The sequence below is a fragment of the Thunnus thynnus genome, chromosome 8 (assembly GCF_963924715.1).
Source record: "Thunnus thynnus chromosome 8, fThuThy2.1, whole genome shotgun sequence".
NCBI classification, from domain to species: Eukaryota; Metazoa; Chordata; class Actinopteri; order Scombriformes; family Scombridae; genus Thunnus; species Thunnus thynnus.
In genome coordinates this window covers 51,877-75,546 of record NC_089524.1, presented here as the reverse complement: position 1 = coordinate 75,546, position 23,670 = coordinate 51,877, and the positions used below count along the sequence as shown (strand labels likewise).

General features: G+C 43.9%; 1 protein-coding gene and 1 long non-coding RNA gene across 5 annotated transcripts; both read right to left on the bottom strand.

The window, feature by feature from the left end:
• Positions 1–375: 375 nt before the first annotated feature.
• LOC137187213 (ELAV-like protein 1) lies at positions 376–19,652 on the bottom strand. Of its 4 annotated transcripts, XM_067595963.1 has the most exons (8): positions 19,485–19,649; positions 11,641–11,703; positions 10,030–10,104; positions 9,739–9,907; positions 2,671–2,774; positions 2,014–2,167; positions 1,707–1,932; positions 376–1,420 (listed from the first exon to the last, which is right to left on the bottom strand). In XM_067595963.1, the coding sequence occupies exons 2-8, from the start codon at positions 11,674–11,676 to the stop codon at positions 1,102–1,104; spliced, it is 1,083 nt and encodes a 360-aa protein (XP_067452064.1). In that variant the 5' UTR covers positions 11,677–11,703; positions 19,485–19,649; the 3' UTR covers positions 376–1,101. The 4 variants fall into 4 exon arrangements, with proteins under 4 accessions (XP_067452064.1, XP_067452063.1, XP_067452062.1 ...); XM_067595962.1 differs by having other exon boundaries at positions 1,707–2,167; positions 19,471–19,652; XM_067595961.1 differs by having other exon boundaries at positions 1,707–2,167; positions 19,485–19,652.
• LOC137187214 (uncharacterized) lies at positions 4,331–8,401 on the bottom strand. The gene is made up of 2 exons (XR_010929156.1): positions 5,526–8,401; positions 4,331–5,360 (listed from the first exon to the last, which is right to left on the bottom strand). It is a non-coding gene; the product is annotated as an uncharacterized lncRNA (long non-coding RNA).
• Positions 19,653–23,670: the final 4,018 nt, after the last annotated feature.

Here is a 23,670-nt window from a genome sequence, read left to right as displayed (position 1 = left end):
AGCTGATCACTTAGTAAATTGCTCTACTTCCAATATTTTTAACAAAATTTTCCTTAATGTTATTTATTGTGTCTGAACAACGAAGTCTCTAGATTTTCATCCATTTGTTTGAGTTCCTCCTAAAGATCATGCATACTTCTTTGTTATTATGGTAAATAAGTTTCCTGGACATAAGGGTCACGTTATGATCTGACAGTCCAGTAATTCTCTCAGGTTTGTTACTAAAAATTACATCAGTTTGGGTTTTTGAGGAGGTTGTTGTCCTACTAGAAGTATCTATTAGTATCATGATACCTGAGTTAAGACCAAAGAGAGCTGCTGATGCACTGAAACATCAGCTGACTGTTCTTCAGAAAACACAAACAAACACGTCAGTTCAGCTTAAACAGATTTATTCTAACTTCGCTGTAAAGCTGCGACACAAAGTAAAACAGCACAGAGAGAAAATTACACATAAAATAACTTCACTTTTTGTTCAAACAGGAAATCAATTCAGACACTGGAGCCCCACCTCCTGCATGCTGATTGGCCCACAGTGCTACCAATCACTGTGATGCATCACAGGATTCTTTTTGCAAATATTGAAAGAAAAACATGTTTGAGACGAACTGATTGTTGGATTCTGCTACATGCAATCACTAAATCAATACGAACCTTTAAGAATTATTGATTTTATATATTTTCATTGTCTGTTTGACTTTAATATTTCCAAAATAAAACGATCCTACTCAAACTGAACACTTAATGATGTGACAGTGACCTTTGACCCTGACAGCTGACGGAACTGAGGTTATACTAGTAACCGTCAGCTGACCTGTCAATCATCCTGCTGATCACAGGCTGCCATCTTGGATGGAAATTGCAAACATTCAGCCAAACAGCCTGAAACCAACTGGGCATGCTCAGAAAAACAGTAACGGACCGACATAAACACCTGCTGGAAACTGTCGAAAACTGCTGAAAAACTGTTGAAAACTGTTGAAAACTGCCAAAAAACGTCAAACTGACAACTTCCGCTGACGGTTGGTGGAAAAAAAAAAGAAAAAAAAAAAAAAAAAAAAGACTTATTTGTTCATTTCCCCCCTCCCTCGTTTCAACTCTCTACTTGTGTCCCTTGCTGGTCTTGAAGGACACCTGCAGGACTTTGTCCCCCAGGCGGTACCCGTTCAGGCTGTGAATCGCCATGGCAGCCTCCTCGTAGTTCGTCATGGTAACGAAGCCGAAGCCTTTGCACTTGTTGGTGTTGAAGTCTCGGATCACTTTCACGTTGACGACGGCGCCGAACGGCCCAAACATCTGCCAAAGAATGGCTTCGTCGGCGTCCTGGCCCAGATTGTAGATGAAGATGCACCAACCGGCGGACGAGCTTCCTGAGACTCCGCCCCCTCCGCCCATGTGGTCAACGCTCATTGGAGAGAATCTGGATAATGAAACAGGAAGTATGATTAAAAACAACACTAGTGTCATGATTCGCTGCTGAAACTCTGAGCTGTAATCTGATTAACTGCAACCAGACCGCCCTTCAGTCAGCTTTCAGTAATCTGATTACTGACAGTAATCAGATTACTGTGGTCTTAGACATGTAACCTGATTTCTAAAGGTTTTTTGAGCGATCTGATTACTTCTTACGGACGATCACACGACAGCTGTGAAACGCTGCAGTTACAGTAAACAGGAAGTGGTCAGAGACGGACGGCGGCGCGTACCTGAACCTTTGGGCCTGGTGATGGACAGGTCCTCCAAAGCGCCGTGATTGGCCATGGTAGACCTGTGACATCATCTGAGAGTTCCTGGCCTGATTGGGATTGGCCGCAAACTTGACTGTGATTGGCTCAGAGCTGCCGGGAGGCGTGTGCCCGTTGAGGTGTTTGACGGCGTCTTCTGCCTCGGCCCTCTTGTCAAACCGGATGAAGGCCACGCCCCGGGACAGACCTGAACAGTCAATGAGGATGGTTAAAAGGGGAGGGGACAACGTGTGAGAATCGCAGGGCTGTGATTGGTCAGTGTGTTTACCGGAGGCCTGGTCCACCAGCACTCTGGAGTTGATGATGTGTCCGAAGCGAGCAAACATGTCCTCCAGGTCCTGCTGACTCAGCGTCCTCGGCAGCCCACTGATGTACAGATTTGCATCTTTGATCATATCTGAGCTTGGCCGTGCAAACGACACCTGTGAGAGGACAGGAAGTGTTTCAGCTCACGATCACACAAACATACTGAACTCAAATTAACAGAAACAAACATCTCAATTTAAAACAAAAATACAGTTAAATTCAGTAAAAAAATCCAGAAATACTTTGAAGATTTCTTGAAATATTCAATGGAAAAAAATGTCTTAAAAACAACAGTTATCCAGATTTGTCACAAATAAAATAAACAAAAAGACAAAAAAAGCATCAAACAGGCTCATTGGGCAGTTTGTAAAAATAAATGCATCAATTTATGAAAATAAAGGTTCGGCAGACTGTCGCACTGAGCTGAACAAAGTCACAGATTCAGTGTGGACATGTGCCGAGTTAAAAAAAACAAACATGACAGCAGAATGAGAAAAATACCTGGATCCGTCAGACAGTTAGCAGGAGAGAGCGCCCCCTACTGCCCAGGGCTACTTGGAGAACATAACACATCTATCAGGTGAGACAGGAAAATCAAAGAGCACCTTTGGCACATTACCTTGATAGTTTTAGACTGTAGCCTCAGGCCATTGAGGGTACTGATAGCCCTCTCTGCATCATTAGGGTTAACAAAGTTAACAAAGCCGTAACCTAAACTGTGGCCTAGAGAAACACAAAGGAAAACAACAAAATAAAATAACAAAATAACTGTGTGTTACAGCCGCCACACATTCTGGAGATTCAAATACACATAAGTCACAAACTTAAAACAAACGTGAAGAAAACTCCAAGTTTTAGAAAAACATCAACACTGAATTCTTCTGAAAAAAACCAGAAAACTGTTTATTTAGACCCTGGATAATTCCTCAGAGTGAGACGTCCCTTCGCTTCAGTCGACTCTGTGACATTTAAAGGCCAGTTCAGATCAATGATTCACAACGATACCAAACGGTTTTAGAATAATTGCTCGATTGCAAGCGTCCTGGGTGAGTCCGGTAAGATACGTCTTGTTCTTTTTCATTTACGTTAAGCTAATGTTGTGAGTTTAGTTAGCTAACAGACTAAACACCAGCCAAACAGCTGTAACATTTAATCTGCTAATAGTAATGTAGCTTGTGATTATAGCTAACTACTTCAGCTGATAATTATCATTAGTGGTTACACCATAACGGTGACCAATAAGTTGTAGCATTCATGGGAATAACGTTTGCCTACACTAACCTTAACGTTACCAGAACCTTTGACAAGCCATCACCATGAGCAGTTATGTAATGTTAATGCTGAGTAGTTATTAACTTGCTTCTGTAAATCCATTTGTCAGGTATGAGTAGTGGAATGAATGAAACTGGTGTTGAAGGACAGTGGACATAATAGTTCTCTACTCTGTATGTTTCTGTTATTATTAGGGCTGCAGTCTGCTGGTCGACTGGTCCATTAATCGGTCGATATGTTCTCGTCCGACCAGATTCTCACTGGTCGGATAATCGTCGTGTTACTTTCATAAGGAGAAAAGTGCTGCAAGAGTAGCTTTCCAGGATTAATCCATTATTTCCTGCAACGGGAGTAACAGGCTAACAAATTACTTGTGTATTCAAAACACCCCCGTTGTTTTCAGAACTTTGAACTCGCCCAACCTGATGGATCTGGGTCCTGCTGGGTCTGACTGTGTTTCTGTTATAATGATAACGAGAACCCCCGCCAGGCCAAAAAATATTTAATGCCAAAAATAACGCCAAATATCCATTCATTGGGAAATCAATAGCGTTTGGGAGTCTCTGTGCAGTCATCCTCTGTGTCGTTGCCTGGGAAACTATCGGTAGCGTTACTCCGTAAAGGAATAGGAATTGCGTAGTACGTTTGTGTAGCGAGCGGGAAAGAGCGAGCGGCAGGAAAGTGACGATGGATGTGAGCAGAGCAGAGGAAAAAGTTAGCAGGAAGTTGTCAGTCTGGCAGTAAATGTACAGTACAGACTACAGTGTGTCAGTTAATAAATGCTAAAGTCACGTCTGTTGTTTCTTCAACTGCGGAGAGGGTTAGCTCCAAAGTTAGCAACAATGGGTTAGCATAACCTGATGACGCTAAACAGAGGAATAGAGAACGGAGAAATGTGTGACTGCTGAGTTCACTGCACACTCTGTCCCGTTACGTCAAACCCCCCCCCCCCCCCCCCCCCCACGACTAATTGATTAGTTGAAGATTATGTACGATTTCAGTGGACCAACATTTTCTTTGGTTGACTACAGCCCTGGTTATTACACTGTCATAACTGTAATACACTGAAAGGCTATGTGGCGACATGCAGGAAGTTGAGCAGCAGGCAGCACGATGTTGTCCGCAGTCTCCGGCGGCAGGTGGATGTGTGTCAGGAAGACACAGCAGCTGTTTGACAGTATGTCAACAGCGTTTTCACCACCCTGTGTGTCCTTGACAGCCTGTACTTGTAGCTGTTAGAGATCTTTCCAGGGGAAGCGTATCAGCACGTATTCTTTCAGTGGGAATGCGTCATCCACAACTACGGCGTATCCTACATCATCACACGGTCATCTGTAGCTGCTGTCAACCAGGGCCATCAGCACAGTGGAGAAGCTGTGCTTGTAGTTTAGTATGTTGAGCCAGAGGACGGTGAAGGTATGATGGTGTGTGTCCATCCAAAGCTCCAAGGCATTATGGGAATTGCCACTGCTCCTGGAATCCCTTCAACACTTTTTCCACTCATCTGACTGTTGGGGCACTGAAAAATAGAGAGTCCAAATAAAATGATAGGGAATATGCATTAATTATGTTTGTTGTTTACAAGATGATGAAGCAGAGAAGGAGAATGAGGAGCCAGAGGAGGAGCAGGAGGAGGAGGAGTGAAGGGGACGGAGTGGGAAGCAGCACCCAGTTTAATGTCATTCCAGCCAAGAAGAAACAGAGGAGTGAAATGGAAAAGCAGGAAGATGAGGTCCTCAGTGCAGTAGGCACAAAAACCACAAGATCGGATTATTCTGTAAAATCTTTGAGCAGAAGATAAATCAAATCCATGAGAACATTGAGTTCGAGCTCCAGCTAGAGGAAGCTACCAGACTACAAGGAGAGACCAAAACTTCAATAAATAAATATAAATAAATGAACATAAAATATAATGAATACATTTAAAATGGACAGAACTTGCCTTTCAGTGGTCATCTTTTAGCGTTCTGTAGATTCGGGACGGTGTCAGCAACAGTGGAGAGACTGATGCGGATCAGGTAGCCAAGACTCTTAAAACTGTCACACAGAAAAGGGTAAATCTTCATGACTGGCCTCCACATATGAGCCAACAGATAATCCTTTGTGTTGTTATATCTGGAGCTCGCTTTACTCAACTTTTAGGTCTGTGAGTTATTTGAGTTTAAGTATCTGACTACAGGCCAACATGACAATGTTTCTCACCTGTTGCCGAGAGGCGGAGCGTTAACATCAGTCTCTCCAGATGAAGAGGAGTCCCTGAAGTTGGTGTTTTGTCTTTGTGTTAATGGCCTCAAAGACTCCTCCAGACAACGAGATTGCTCAGGAAATAGGCGAACGACCAACTCTTTACATCGTAGGAACTGTCTCCAGATCCTTGGTTTCCGAGCATTTCTTGATAAGTGTTACTGCGAACACTGCTAGCAAGTCACTGCCTCTGTCATCCATGTCTTACAGAAGTAGTGGGGTATGTTGATGCATTGTTGCTATGGAAACGGTTTCATTGCTTTGATGTGAACGGCCCAGATGTCGGATTGTTGCTGTGAATCATTGATCTGAACAGGCCTTAAAATAACCAATCACAGAGCGCCGCAGCAGAGTTTGAGGTCTGATACACCTGTTGGCCACATGGTGTCGCTCTAAACACGAGGACGGAATATAAACATTTCTGACAGGAGTGCTCACTCTGAGCAAACATTCAGAGCTGAAACTGAAACATCCGACAGCTTTCTGGTCTCGTTCAGAACTACAAGTCTCCATCTTCATACATTCATAATTACAGATTTACTGAAAAATAAAATAAAACAGGTGAAAACAGCATTTCAAACATTTGTACATCCTTATTAAACTCAGTTAAATATAAAACTCAAACAGTTGGTCTGGGGCTGGGCGTCTCGCTCCCTTTAAAGGACATGTTCACTGTTTTTCACATTTTAAAACAACAAACACTCAAACTGGTTCTTCTGTTCAGACTGAACATTAAAGGTGACCTGCAGGTGTTTGAACCTCAGCAGGTGTTTCCAGGTGTTTCCAGGTGTTCTCCGTGTAAAGAGGGAGCTGATGATGTCACAGCATCGGTTGGGGCTGAACACTAATAAAATTTGGGGTTTTGGAGTTAGAAAGAAGTGAGACCTCCTCATGTCTGCTGGAGGTTAGCATTAGCCGCTACTAGCATCACACACCACAATCTCTCCAGGTGCATTGTGGGTAATATAGGCTGTGTCCTGAATCACTCCTCCCTCTATAACAGACACTAAACCGTTTACTCAACAAGAGCAAATCCAGATTTCCGACACCAACTCGTCGTCACCATCGGCTGTAGAGTCGTGCGACGGTAGTTTTCACATCTTTAAAATGTGGAGCATTGCATTGTGGGACTTATAGCAGAAAGTAGTGAACATGGACACTACTTGTTTCGTTATATAGTACAAAGAGTGATTTCAGACACAGCTAATATCTGTGGTTCTATTTTAAAGTCTGATGTCGTCACAGGAGAGAAACTTTGATGTTAAGTCTGAACAGAAACACCTGTTCAGTGTTCACTAGGGATGTCAATCATTAATCAGTTATTGATTAATTGTGTTAATGGTTGAATCGATTAAAAGGCTGAAGACGAGGGACGTGCAGTGTAACTCTACTGCAGATTTACTGTTTTATATTTGTTCAATGATGTTACAAGTTATTTACTGTTGAAGGCTGCAGCGATTCTAATTAAGCAAAAACGATGTCCAACATATCTGATCTAATTTAATTTATGTTCTCTAATAAACTGGACGCTGTGCAGCTGTTAGCTATTTAATACTTTGGATTTTGTTGTCCAATCGTTGAACGGCGACAGACAGGAGCTCCTTATTTTGTGTTATTTAATGTATATTTCAAGTAACTTGGTGTAAACTTAGTCTGTTCTTTAAATTCCTAAAGTACTCTGAGTTTGCATCAAACATTGGTCACGTCCATAACTCAAATAACTAATGATTTATCAATAACCAAATGTTAATGCAGCCCACTATTGATTAAGTAAATGGTTAAAAATTTGCATCCCTAGTGTTCACCTGAGTTACTCGTCCTTTAATATCTGTTAACAGGCTGTAGACCAATCAGCAGGGAGGATTTATAATCGTCTACGTGATGAAATGTTTCTGATTCGTCAATTAATCCAAAAAGAGACTAATTTTATCTGTAAACAGTTTCAGCTGACTTTGCAGAATAATAATAATGAATGATATTTAAAGTGATTGGTCCACATCGCCCAGCCCCGACATGCAATACCTGTATAACACTTCCACAGACTGATGTCATTAAACCTGGTGTAAAAAATACAAACATGTCACAACAGCAGTGCAGAAAACAAAAAGATTCAAATGTTCCACATTAATAAAATAACTAAAATCACAGAATCGTCCTTTAAAAACAAAAACAAAAGCACCAGACTGCATTTAAAAAAACAAAATACAAATGGAAACCAAAAACCAGCTGACCAGAAAACACCTGAAACATTTAAAAAAAAAAAACAAAAAAAACAAAACAAAAAAAAACAGCTGCTGAGAGAAAGTACACAGAAAATACTGCTGATAATACAACTGGTACTACAGACAGTACTGCTATTAATACAACTACTGCAGCTGGGATTACTACTACTGGAAAGTAAGTTCAGTTGTCATGATATACTACAGGTGTGTACTCAGTACCTTTCACTTGCAGTATTAATATACTGTATCAGGAGCTTTGTAGTAGTTCTGGTCATACACCTCAGTAGTACTGTAGTATTTGTACTAACAACCCTTAGAAGCTTTACCACTAACCAGACACAGTAGTACTACGATACTGCTGCTTATAACCTCATTATCTGTGATTCTACAGGTACAGGTGAGAGGGAAGTGACTCTACAGGTACAGGTGAGAGGGAGGAAGTGACTCTACAGGTACAGGTGAGAGGGAAGTGACTCTACAGGTACAGGTGAGAGGGAGGAAGTGACTCTACAGGTACAGGTGAGAGGGAAGTGACTCTACAGGTACAGGTGAGAGGGAAGTGACTCTACAGGTACAGGTGAGCAGGAAGTGATTCTACAGGTACAGGTGAGAGGGAAGTGATTCTACAGGTACAGGTGAGAGGGAAGTGACTCTACAGGTACAGGTGAGAGGGAGGAAGTGACTCTACAGGTACAGGTGAGAGGGAGGAAGTGACTCTACAGGTACAGGTGAGAGGGAGGAAGTGACTCTACAGGTACAGGTGAGAGGGAAGTGACTCTACAGGTACAGGTGAGAGGGAAGTGACTCTACAGGTACAGGTGAGCAGGAAGTGATTCTACAGGTACAGGTGAGAGGGAAGTGACTCTACAGGTACAGGTGAGAGGGAGGAAGTGACTCTACAGGTACAGGTGAGAGGGAAGTGACTCTACAGGTACAGGTGAGAGGGAGGGAGTGACTCTACAGGTACAGGTGAGAGGGAAGTGACTCTACAGGTACAGGTGAGAGGGAAGTGACTCTACAGGTACAGGTGAGCAGGAAGTGATTCTACAGGTACAGGTGAGAGGGAAGTGACTCTACAGGTACAGGTGAGAGGGAGGGAGTGACTCTACAGGTACAGGTGAGAGGGAGGGAGTGACTCTACAGGTACAGGTGAGAGGGAGGGAGTGACTCTACAGGTACAGGTGAGCAGGAAGTGACTCTACAGGTACAGGTGAGAGGGAAGTGACTCTACAGGTACAGGTGAGCAGGAAGTGATTCTACAGGTACAGGTGAGAGGGAAGTGACTCTACAGGTACAGGTGAGAGGGAAGTGATTCTACAGGTACAGGTGAGCAGGAAGTGACTCTACAGGTACAGGTGAGAGGGAAGTGACTCTACAGGTACAGGTGAGCAGGAAGTGATTCTACAGGTACAGGTGAGAGGGAAGTGATTCTACAGGTACAGGTGAGAGGGAGGGAGTGACTCTACAGGTACAGGTGAGAGGGAGGGAGTGACTCTACAGGTACAGGTGAGCGGGAGGGAGTGACTCTACAGGTACAGGTGAGAGGGAGGGAGTGACTCTACAGGTACAGGTGAGAGGGAGGGAGTGACTCTACAGGTACAGGTGAGAGGGAGGGAGTGACTCTACAGGTACAGGTGAGAGGGAGGGAGTGACTCTACAGGTACAGGTGAGCGGGAGGGAGTGACTCTACAGGTACAGGTGAGCGGGAAGTGACTCTACAGGTACAGGTGAGAGGGAGGGAGTGATCCTACAGGTACAGGTGAGCAGATGATGACTATCTTCCCTCTTGTTTCTCTGAGTCATGACATCACTGTGACATCACATCTACCTGCAGTGGTTTTACTTTGATGGACTAGAACAGGTCTCAGTAAATAAAGGCTCCGTCTCACTGGGGGGTTACAGCACCTGCAGCGTTCAGGTGTAGTGTAGCAGTACTGTGGGGGAGTTACCTGCCACTTTGTCCCGGATGAGCTTGGCGGACTCGACGTCGCCGACGCTGCTGAACAGGCTGCGCAGCTCGTCCTGGCTCATGCTCTGCGGCAGGTAGTTCACGATCAGGTTGGTTCTGGCGTCCTCGTCCTCCATCATCTGCTCGCTGTAGCCGTTATCGTACAGCTCCTGCAATCACACGCACTCACCTTTATGACATCACCCTCAACACACCTGCAGCTCCCACAATGCATTGCAACAAATATAAAATATACACAGAGAGCTTCAGCCCATCAGATGGTAGTGCTCACCTTTCCAGTGGAGGCTCCTTTGGCAGCGTGCTGACCGTCTCTGACATCACTCTGAGACGCCTGAACCTCACACACCTGAAACCACACACACACACGTTACATACAACACACACACACGTTACATACAACACACACACACGTTACATACAACACACACACACGTTACATACAACACACACACGTTACATACAACACACACACGTTACATACAACACACACACACGTTACATACAACACACACACACGTTACATACAACACACACACACGTTACATACAACACACACACACGTTACATACAACACACACACACGTTACATACAACACACACACGTTACATACAACACACACACACGTTACATACAACACACACACGTTACATACAACACACACACACGTTACATACAACACACACACGTTACATACAACACACACACACGTTACATATAAAACACACGTTACATACAACACACACACACGTTACATACAACACACACACACGTTACATACAACACACACACACGTTACATACAACACACACACACACGTTACATACAACACACACACACGTTACATACAACACACACACACGTTACATACAACACACACACGTTACATACAACGCACACACGTTACATACAACGCACACACACGTTACATACAACGCACACACACGTTACATACAACGCACACACACGTTACATACAACACACACACGTTACATACAACACACACACACGTTACATACAACACACACACGTTACAACACACACACACGTTACATACAACACACACACGTTACATACAACACACACACGTTACAACACACACACACGTTACATACAACACACACACGTTACATACAACACACACACGTTACATACAACACACACACGTTACATACAACGCACACACACGTTACATACAACGCACACACGTTACATACAACGCACACACGTTACATACAACGCACACACACGTTACATACAACACACACACACGTTACATACAACACACACACGTTACATACAACACACACACGTTACATACAACACACACACACGTCACATACAACACACACACGTTACATACAACACACACACACGTTACATACAACACACACACGTTACATACAACACACACACGTTACATACAACACACACACACGTTACATACAACACACACACACGTTACATACAACACACACACGTTACATACAACACACATACGTCACATACAACACACACACACGTTACATACAACACACACACGTTACATACAACACACACACGTTACATACAACACACACACACGTTACATACAACACACACACACGTTACATACAACACACACACGTTACATACAACACACACACACGTTACATACAACACACACACGTCACATACAACACACACACACGTTACATACAACACACACACGTTACATACAACACACACACGTTACATACAACACACACACGTCACATACAACACACACACACGTTACATACAACACACACACACGTTACATACAACACACACACGTTACATACAACACACACACGTGTTACGTAGAACATCCTCACAGGTGCAGGTTGGTTCTGATCGACTCACCTTCAGGTACCTGATGTGACCTCGTCTGAGCGCCATGGATACGAGTCAGCTGGTTTACTGCGTCTGAAATAAAATCACAGCTGACCGTTAACGATTGATCGGTGATCAGATATTCAGCAGATCAGCTTCGTTGGCGATGAGTCTGAGCAGAATCAATCACGGCTCGGAGCAGCCGGTTAGATTTGATCCCGACTCGCTCTGATGTCATCACGTAACAACGATGACCTCAGACCATGATTGGACACACCTGCTGTCACCTGATCAAACAGCTGATTGGTGTTTGATCAATAACATGGCGTGATGAGTTTGTTGTGCTCTTATTGCAGTAAAGTTGCAGGAAATGGAGGAAAACAACACAACTTTCTAAACCTTCTGCCAATGAAGAGTCAGTTAATCACTTCCTGCATCTGAAGTTACCACGACGACCAAAGTTACCACGACAACCAAAGTTACCACGACGACCAAAGTTACCACGACAACCAAAGTTACCACGACATGAAACGCAAACATTGATCTGAATCACGAGCAGCTGCTGATTTAGCAAAACTGAAGATCTTGCAAATATTGCTGAGATTTCATTAATTTATGTTAATTATTGTGATTTCAGATGTGTTGATGAACTTTTATCAGAAAACATTAAGTAACCAAATATTACAATATGATCATTTCATTATTTAATTTGTGTTATAAACTGAAACAAAGTGTTGGAAACAAGCGAGACGTCACGTCTGCTTCTGTTCTCAGTATTTTAACTATTGAATGATGTTTTACTTCATTTCTTTGTTTGCACATTAAAAATTACATTTTTATACAATATTTAAAGATGTACACAAAGACACACATATAAACACACTTTCATCTGCATTTACTCAGTAACACATTAAAGTAGATGAACTTTAGTGCAGGAAGGTTTATATTCTGCCTGCTGCAGCGCTTCACTTTCTGTGTAAAATAATTGAATAATATTGGAGATTACAAAATAAAAGGTCATTTTAACAAGCTGTTTATCCTACAGATCATTAAAACTATTGTTAGTGACTGAGTGGGTTGATCTGATCATTTTATTAAATCTGATCACATGACTGTGTGATTCAGAAAGTGGCTATTGATCACTTTTTCAAGACATTTCATAACAGAGCAATAATCATTTAGAACAAGACGGATCAGCGGTTTTAGGTGGGATGTCGGGTCCAGAACAGCCTGAACATCCTGCTGCAGAGCAGAGTTCATGTGATCAGTTCAACTCTTTATCCAGACAGTAGCTGTCACATGACCTCTGGACAACAACAGCAGAATCACGTTCAGACATTTTCCTGAGTTGCCCTTTAACACATGTAGCACCCAGCAGGATAACCTCTGGATAACCTCTGGATAACCCCTGGATAACCTCTGGATAACCTCTGGGTCGCAGTGCAGGTGTGAAAAGAGCTTATTTAAGTGTCCTGCTTAGTTTTGCTCTCATCATATCTCTCCTACAACAGGACACACGTCTCTCTCTATTGCAACAGGACACACATGTCTCTGCTGCAACAGGACACATGTCTCTATTGCAACAGGACACACGTGTCTCTCTGCTGCAACAGGACACATGTCTCTCTACTGCAACAGGACACACGTGTCTCTCTGCTGCAACAGGACACACGTCTCTATTGCAACAGGACACACGTGTCTCTCTGCTGCAACAGGACACATGTCTCTCTACTGCAACAGGACACACGTGTCTCTCTGCTGCAACAGGACACATGTCTCTATTGCAACAGGACACACGTGTCTCTCTGCTGCAACAGGACACATGTCTCTATTGCAACAGGACACACGTGTCTCTCTGCTGCAACAGGACACACGTCTCTCTACTGCAACAGGACACACGTGTCTCTATTGCAACAGGACACACGTCTCTCTATTGCAACAGGACACACATGTCTCTGCTGCAACAGGACACATGTCTCTATTGCAACAGGACACACGTGTCTCTCTGCTGCAACAGGACACATGTCTCTCTACTGCAACAGGACACACGTGTCTCTCTGCTGCAACAGGACACACGTCTCTATTGCAACAGGACACACGTGTCTCTCTGCTGCAACAGGACACATGTCTCTCTACTGCAACAGGACACACGTGTCTCTCTGCTGCAACAGGACACATGTCTCTATTGCAACAGGACACACGTGTCTCTCTGCTGCAACAGGACACATGTCTCTATTGCAACAGGACACACGTGTCTCTCTGCTGCAACAGGACACACGTCTCTCTACTGCAACAGGACACACGTGTCTCTATTGCAACAGGACACACGTCTCTCTATTGCAACAGGACACATGTCTCTCTATTGCAACAGGACACATGTCTCTCTCTACTGCAACAGGACACACGTCTCTCTATTGCAACAGGACACACGTGTCTCTCTGCTGCAACAGGACACACGTCTCTCTATTGCAACAGGACACACGTCTCTCTATTGCAACAGGACACATGTCTCTCTACTGCAACAGGACACATGTCTCTATTGCAACAGGACACATGTCTCTCTACTGCAACAGGACACATGTCTCTATTGCAACAGGACACACGTGTCTCTCTGCTGCAACAGGACACAAGTGTCTCTCTATTGCAACAGGACACACGTGTCTCTCTGCTGCAACAGGACACACGTCTCTCTACTGCAACAGGACACACGTCTCTCTATTGCAACAGGACACACGTCTCTCTCTACTGCAACAGGACACACGTCTCTCTCTACTGCAACAGGACACACGTCTCTCTCTACTGCAACAGGACACACGTCTCTCTCTATTGCAACAGGACACACGTGTCTCTATTGCAACAGGACACACGTCTCTCTATTGCAACAGGACACACGTGTCTCTATTTTCAACAGGACACACGTCTCTCTATTGCAACAGGACACACGTGTCTCTATTGCAACAGGACACACGTGTCTCTATTTTCAACAGGACACACGTCTCTCTATTGCAACAGGACACACGTGTCTCTATTGCAACAGGACACACGTGTCTCTCTATTGCAACAGGACACACGTGTCTCTCTATTGCAACAGGACACACGTGTCTCTATTGCAACAGGACACACATGTCTCTACTGCAACAGGACACACGTCTCTCTATTGCAACAGGACACACGTGTCTCTATTGCAACAGGACACACGTCTCTCTATTGCAACAGGACACACGTGTCTCTCTATTGCAACAGGACACACGTCTCTCTACTGCAACAGGACACACGTCTCTCTCTACTGCAACAGGACACACGTCTCTCTACTGCAACAGGACACACGTCTCTCTACTGCAACAGGACACACGTCTCTCTACTGCAACAGGACACACGTCTCTCTACTGCAACAGGACACACGTCTCTCTCTACTGCAACAGGACACACGTCTCTCTACTGCAACAGGACACACGTGTCTCTCTACTGCAACAGGACACACGTCTCTCTATTGCAACAGGACACACGTCTCTCTCTACTGCAACAGGACACACGTCTCTCTACTGCAACAGGACACACGTCTCTCTGCTGCAACAGGACACACGTCTCTCTGCTGCAACAGGACACACGTCTCTCTCTACTGCAACAGGACACACATGTCTCTACTGCAACAGGACACACGTCTCTCTCTACTGCAACAGGACACACATGTCTCTACTGCAACAGGACACACGTCTCTCTATTGCAACAGGACACACGTCTCTCTCTACTGCAACAGGACACACGTGTCTCTATTGCAACAGGACACACGTCTCTCTACTGCAACAGGACACACGTGTCTCTCTACTGCAACAGGACACACGTCTCTCTCTACTGCAACAGGACACACATGTCTCTACTGCAACAGGACACACGTCTCTCTATTGCAACAGGACACATGTCTCTCTATTGCAACAGGACACACGTCTCTCTCTACTGCAACAGGACACATGTCTCTATTGCAACAGGACACAAGTGTCTCTCTATTGCAACAGGACACACGTGTCTCTCTGCTGCAACAGGACACACGTCTCTCTACTGCAACAGGACACACGTCTCTCTATTGCAACAGGACACACGTCTCTCTATTGCAACAGGACACACGTCTCTCTCTACTGCAACAGGACACACGTCTCTCTCTACTGCAACAGGACACACGTCTCTCTATTGCAACAGGACACACGTCTCTCTCTACTGCAACAGGACACACGTCTCTCTACTGCAACAGGACACACGTCTCTCTATTGCAACAGGACACACGTCTCTCTCTACTGCAACAGGACACACGTCTCTCTCTACTGCAACAGGACACACGTCTCTCTCTACTGCAACAGGACACACGTCTCTCTCTACTGCAACAGGACACACGTCTCTCTACTGCAACAGGACACACGTCTCTCTATTGCAACAGGACACACGTCTCTCTCTACTGCAACAGGACACACGTCTCTCTCTACTGCAACAGGACACACGTGTCTCTATTGCAACAGGACACACGTCTCTCTATTGCAACAGGACACACGTGTCTCTATTGCAACAGGACACACGTGTCTCTATTGCAACAGGACACACGTGTCTCTATTGCAACAGGACACACGTGTCTCTATTGCAACAGGACACACGTGTCTCTCTATTGCAACAGGACACACGTGTCTCTACTGCAACAGGACACACGTGTCTCTCTATTGCAACAGGACACACATGTCTCTACTGCAACAGGACACACGTCTCTCTATTGCAACAGGACACACGTGTCTCTATTGCAACAGGACACACGTCTCTCTATTGCAACAGGACACACGTCTCTCTATTGCAACAGGACACACGTGTCTCTATTGCAACAGGACACACGTGTCTCTCTATTGCAACAGGACACACGTGTCTCTCTATTGCAACAGGACACACGTCTCTCTATTGCAACAGGACACATGTCTCTATTGCAACAGGACACACGTGTCTCTATTGCAACAGGACACACGTCTCCCTACTGCAACAGGACACACGTGTCTCTATTGCAACAGGACACATGTCTCTATTGCAACAGGACACACGTCTATCTCTACTGCAACAGGACACATGTCTCTATTGCAACAGGACACACGTCTCTCTCTACTGCAACAGGACACACGTCTCTCTCTACTGCAACAGGACACACGTCTCTCTACTGCAACAGGACACACGTCTCTCTACTGCAACAGGACACACGTGTCTCTCTGCTGCAACAGGACACATGTCTCTCTACTGCAACAGGACACATGTCTCTCTACTGCAACAGGACACACGTCTCTCTACTGCAACAGGACACACGTCTCTCTCTCTCTCTGCTGCAACAGGACACACGTCTCTCTCTACTGCAACAGGACACACGTCTCTCTCTCTCTCTGCTGCAACAGGACACACGTCTCTCTCTGCTGCAACAGGACACACGTCTCTCTACTGCAACAGGACACACGTCTCTCTCTACTGCAACAGGACACACGTCTCTCTCTACTGCAACAGGACACACGTCTCTCTACTGCAACAGGACACACGTCTCTCTCTCTCTCTGCTGCAACAGGACACACGTCTCTCTGCTGCAACAGGACACACGTCTCTCTGCTGCAACAGGACACACGTCTCTCTACTGCAACAGGACACACGTCTCTCTCTACTGCAACAGGACACCCATGTCTCTACTGCAACAGGACACACGTCTCTCTATTGCAACAGGACACACGTCTCTCTCTACTGCAACAGGACACACGTGTCTCTATTGCAACAGGACACACGTCTCTCTACTGCAACAGGACACACGTCTCTCTACTGCAACAGGACACACGTCTCTCTCTACTGCAACAGGACACACATGTCTCTACTGCAACAGGACACACGTCTCTCTATTGCAACAGGACACACGTCTCTCTACTGCAACAGGACACACGTGTCTCTCTACTGCAACAGGACACACGTCTCTCTACTGCAACAGGACACACGTCTCTCTACTGCAACAGGACACACGTGTCTCTCTACTGCAACAGGACACACGTCTCTCTCTACTGCAACAGGACACACGTCTCTCTACTGCAACAGGACACACGTCTCTCTACTGCAACAGGACACACGTCTCTCTCTACTGCAACAGGACACACGTCTCTCTATTGCAACAGGACACACGTCTCTCTACTGCAACAGGACACACGTGTCTCTCTACTGCAACAGGACACACGTCTCTCTCTACTGCAACAGGACACACGTCTCTCTCTACTGCAACAGGACACACGTGTCTCTACTGCAACAGGACACACGTCTCTCTACTGCAACAGGACACACGTCTCTCTACTGCAACAGGACACACGTCTCTCTCTACTGCAACAGGACACACGTCTCTCTCTACTGCAACAGGACACACGTCTCTCTACTGCAACAGGACACACGTCTCTCTACTGCAACAGGACACACGTCTCTCTACTGCAACAGGACACACGTCTCTCTATTGCAACAGGACACACGTCTCTCTACTGCAACAGGACACACGTGTCTCTCTGCTGCAACAGGACACACGTGTCTCTATTGCAACAGGACACACGTCTCTCTCTACTGCAACAGGACACACGTGTCTCTCTATTGCAACAGGACACACGTCTCTCTACTGCAACAGGACACACGTCTCTCTCTACTGCAACAGGACACACGTGTCTCTCTATTGCAACAGGACACACGTCTCTCTACTGCAACAGGACACACGTCTCTCTATTGCAACAGGACACACGTCTCTCTCTACTGCAACAGGACACACGTGTCTCTCTATTGCAACAGGACACACGTCTCTCTACTGCAACAGGACACACGTCTCTCTCTGCTGCAACAGGACACACGTCTCTCTACTGCAACAGGACACACGTCTCTCTACTGCAACAGGACACACGTGTCTCTCTATTGCAACAGGACACACGTGTCTCTGCTGCAACAAGACACACGTGTCTCTCTGCTGCAACAGGACACACGTGTCTCTCTACTGCAACAGGACACAGTGTCTCTCTCTCTCTCTGCTGCAACAGGACACACGTGTCTCTCTCTCTGCTGCAACAAGACACACGTGTCTCTCTCTCTCTCTGCTGCAACAAGACACACGTGTCTCTCTCTCTGCTGCAACAGGACACACGTGTCTCTCTGCTGCAACAAGACACACGTGTCTCTCTCTCTGCTGCAACAGGACACACGTGTCTCTGCTGCAGATGGACACGTCTGCAGCCACTTTGGCAGAGCATGTAGCGATCAGTAGGGCCTCTGTGTTCATCAGAAAACTCTTTTGAGCCTCGCTCTTATTCCACCTCGCCGTCCACGCTTTCTGTTGCCAGTAGTGCGACTTTAACTTGTCGAGTAAAGCTCCTGATGTTCTGACTCAGCAGCAGGTTCAGTATTAAGACAAACTTTCCCGTTGCTACCAAAGTATGTCGGAAAATTAAGCAGGAAAGAGACTTAACAAGTGACATTTACGAGCATGTTGCACGCATGCACGCCGTCACCTGATGTCTCTGCGTCAGATAGCTCACTCATTAAAAAATATTACCTCAAAGCGTCTAAACGATCTCAAACACGACGTTTACCAACATAAAAAGTTAGCACCGTTAGCCATTAGCCTAATTAGCCGGCCATGTGAAACAGAACAAACCCGGATCCTGCGGACAGCCCGCGTGAGACTGGACAGGTGAGCGCTGCTCAGTGCTGATTGGTCTCATATTACGAATGAAGTGTTGAAACTAAGCTAATGAACAGCTAGCGTTAGCCGCGTGTTAGCACCGCACATACTGACGGCTAACGGCGGAAGCTAACCGCTAACAGACTGAACGTCAGACTTCTCACCTTTAACTTCTCACCTGTAACGTGATGAACGGCTCACCGGGCGGATGTTTGGCTGATGCTAAGCTAACAAACCGGTTTAATAAACCGCAGATTAGCTATTAGCTGTTTGCTGCTCTCTGCTCCACACAAAGGAAACAAACTCACGCTGAGCGAAATACCGCGTTGCAGCTTTTCTTCTTCTCTTGGTTTATTAGCGGCTTAGAGGAGCTTTACCGCCACCTGCCGGATGGAGTCACCCAGTGCAACAAAATAAAACAAATAAATGTTTCTTAAAATGACATGATTTTCTCCAGCAGATCATTATTATTATTATTATCATTATTATTATTATTATTATTATTATTATTATTATTATTATTATTATTATTATTATTATTGATGTTGTTGTTGTTGTTTTGTTGTTGCTGTTGTTATTTTTTTTATTTACTGTATTATGTTTTATGTATGTATGTATTTATTTTATTATGTTTTATTAATTATGTTGGTGGGATCCACTGTGTCCCGGCAGATGAACCTGATGAACGGATGAAATTCCTGCTGAAAAACTTCACAAAGGAAGCATCACAGCAGCTGAAACCTGGGCTTCATCTTTCAGGCAGCATGAGGGAATCACAGTGTTGCTTATTGGAGCTGTGAAGTGTTGAGAAGAGAGGCGGAGGTGCAACAGATTAGAGTGAAGGAAAAAGTCTCTTATGCAGAGGCAGTTAAGATGGCTAGACAGGAAAAACAGGCTAAGGAGCTTAGTCACAATAAAGGGCAAATGACAGTGAATATAGAGCAGGAAAATAAAAGGAAGATGTGAGCAGAGAAGAAGAGGTTGGTGAGCTTTATAGCGGGAGTGATAAATGCAATAGCTTAGGTTAAGTATAAAACTGAAAGGATTCAATAATTGTGCAATAGTTCATCATCTTGATATGATGGGTTTGAAAAGGGAGGAAGTGAGAGACAATCTTAGTGTGCAGGAAAGTCAAGAGTCACCATGTGTTGTTTTCTGTGTGTGTGATCAAATGTTTATTGAAATAAAAAAAAGATTGCAGACCACCAAGCTCATTGGGAACTCCATTCAGGGGTCAGAAATGAAAAAGACAAGATAAATAAATAAAATAACTATAAATTAATGATATAAATAAGAGGAAAAAAGGGGGGAGAGTTAGGGTGACAGGATATTTCAGTTATACCCAGCCTTAGACAGTATAACAAGTGGCTGTGTTGAGTACATCAAACAGTTAACAATGTTCAGCAGCAGATCAGCTCATCTGCAGCACATTTGCATATTGAAAAGTGTTGATAAACATGGCTATTCAGCTACAATATACAGTATAGTTATTCCAAATCAGTATATCAAAAAATGCTCTGTGATACTAGGAATCAAATCTATCTGTCCAACAGATGTGACCCATTACTTCCCTTGAGCTGTAACACTTTAACCTCCCATGAATTACCCACGTCAGTAGACAAAGATAACACAAACAACAGATAGACACACAAAAAGATCCCAAAATAGAATAAAAAACAATGTGTCAATGTAAATGTACAAAGAAACAAAACACCTCAGACCCAGAACTGCCCTCGATAGCAGATCCACGGTAGAAAACAACCACAAAAATAACAGAGTAAACACAATATAAGCTAATTAAAAATATACACATATAAACATACACATACATGTACAAAGCCCGTAGTACTGAATGGACAAGGTTACATTAAGGGAAATGAGGTCAAGGCAAGGCTAAAGGTTAGGTTAAGTTAATTGCCTGGATTATCTCAATAGCTTTAGACCAGTTGATCACAGCATCAATTGTAGCTCCACTGATTCTGGTAGTGGACGTTTCAAGTAAACAAACATCAGAAGAAAAGGTGAGCCAGGTTCTCTTCATAATAATTGTGGGTTCAAACCAATTTTGAATAATGGTTTTCTTAGCACCAGTTGAGGTGGCAAATTATTATTTGTTTCTCCAGAAAAGATAACAAAATGTTTGGGTTGTACCTAATAAGATAAAGAGCAGTGCAGCTGAGGAGGACTTTATCAGTGATAGTTCCAACAGTCTTATTGATAAATTCTAGTCATCAGTTTTAATCTATATCTGCGCTCTGGTGTTAAGTAAAATTTATGTACAAACTTATAGTGAATTATCTGATGAGCAAGATTTTTAGATGAGGAAAAATATGTTCCAGACTGTTGGCCAATTCCAATCAAGGTTGAAGGAATGAAAATCTTTTTCCCAACTTTTTGTTACTGGGAGTAGTTTGGTGTCACAAGGAGATAGTTTGTTATAAACCAAAGCTACCAGTTTAGTCTTGGAAATAATTACTGCTATCAAAGGGGGTTGGGATAGGGGTGCATCCCAAGGTACTCCATACATTTTTAGTGCAGTGCGTGTGCTGTGAGTAAAACAATCATAACAATAACAATAACAGCAGCAATAGCCGGGGAAGGACACCGCGAAGGCTCGGCCTGCATCCCAGGGTTTCCTGCGAGATGAGAAAATACAAAAAACACCAGGGAAGAAGCCAAGTTAGTAACATGCATTGATGTTACATAAATGCATACAGATGGAAAAGAGGAGGAGGAGGAGAAGAGAGGAGCTCAGTGCATCATGGGAAGTCCCCCGGCATTATTGTGCCAAATGGGCGATAGTTCATGGTATTTACAATCAATAGATAAATGCTTTCCTATACAACAGCAGATGGCTAGTGTATTGGAAATTATAGGACCCATACATAATTCTGCAGTTTTTTGTTTAATGGCAAAGAAAGGCAAATCCTGAATCCTAATCGGAGAGGATAAAGCATTTTCTAAAGAGTGCCAAGCTGTAACTGAGGAAGTGTCCAACCATGTGTTAATGGCTCAACTGAAACCAATAATAATGTTTAAAATTGGATAAAGAGAGGCCACCAGAGATTTTGGAATGAGAAAGAGTGGATAAGCTGATCCTGGGAGGTTTCCCTTTCCATATAAAATTCCTGCACATAGAGTCAAGATCCTTAAAGAAAAGTGTTGGGGGAGAGAGAAGTAACATAGAAAATAAGAACTGATTCAAGGAAGAATATTTATTTTTATAACAGATTCTTCAACCTGGTTCTGAATGCACTGATTGACCTGCAGCTCTTCATATCATCAGGTACGACATTCCACTGAGTTGTGGCTTTCACAGAAAAAGATGACTGTCCAAATGCAGTGTGATGAAATGGTACAATCTGGTATAGATGATATTCTGGAGGATCTAATAGAACTTACTTAGTGATACATAAAGTCACATAGTGGAGGAGGGGCCAAACTTTTTAAAATTTTATAAACTTGAACAATGTTGAGAATAATGTAAAATTGTCAAAGCTCAGTAAATTGTATTTCTCCAGAACCCTACAGTGATGGAAATGCATTGGCTTTTTGTTCAGAGTTTTTAGAGTTTTGTATAAGGACTCAAGAGGTTTTATGGCTGTTTCTCCAGCCTGCCCCCAACATGTGATGCAATAAGACATCTGGGAAAGAATCATAGCTGCATAAATATTTTTGGCTGCATCCAGAGAGAGACAGTTTTTAATATGTCTAAAATTTGCCAAGTTGTACTTTATGGTTTGGGCATTTTACTAGTTGTTCTAGTTACCATTTCTCTGTGATCATTTTTAGTTTTTTCCTCTTAGATTTATCCTCCCAATTCACATTAAAATCACTCATAAGTAATAATGCTGGAGATGAGCAGAGTGTTGGCTAAAACTGGTATGACTGCACTAGGAAAGGATGAAATATGCTATGTGATGATAAAACACTGCACAGAAGGTCTGAACAAATTATTGTTACTGTATAATAAAGTGTGGGAGGAAGGTAGAATACCTGTAAGGAAACCAGGGAAAGATGCAGTCAAACCAACAACCTATAGACCAACTGCTTTAACATTGCACATATGTAAACTGATGGAACAAACGGTAAATGAAAGACTGATGTACTCTTTAGAGAAACAGGATATAATTGCAGGGTGTCAAAGTGGATTTAGGAAAGAAAGGGGTCCTTTAGATCTAGTGTTATGTCTAGAGGATGAAGTAAGGAAAGTGCAAATTAATAAATAAACAGTAGCAGCAGCTTTCTTTGATGGAGAAAAAGCACATGATATGCTATGAAGGAATGGCTTCTGATAAAGTTACATGCAGCAGGAATTGGAGGTTAAGTTTTTAACTGGATAATGGAACTTTCTGAATAAAAGA

Bases quoted from the DNA above. Each gene is read 5' to 3' on its own strand.
- LOC137187213 (XM_067595962.1), bottom strand. From the start codon at position 11,676: ATGGCGCTCAGACGAGGTCACATCAGGTACCTGAAG. The intron at 10,105-11,640 runs GTGAGTCGATCA...GTGTGGTTTCAG, and splicing joins GTCACATCAGGTACCTGAAG to GTGTGTGAGGTTCAGGCGTC. The intron at 2,775-9,738 runs GTAACTCCCCCA...GTGTTTCTCTAG, and splicing joins CATCCGGGACAAAGTGGCAG to GCCACAGTTTAGGTTACGGC.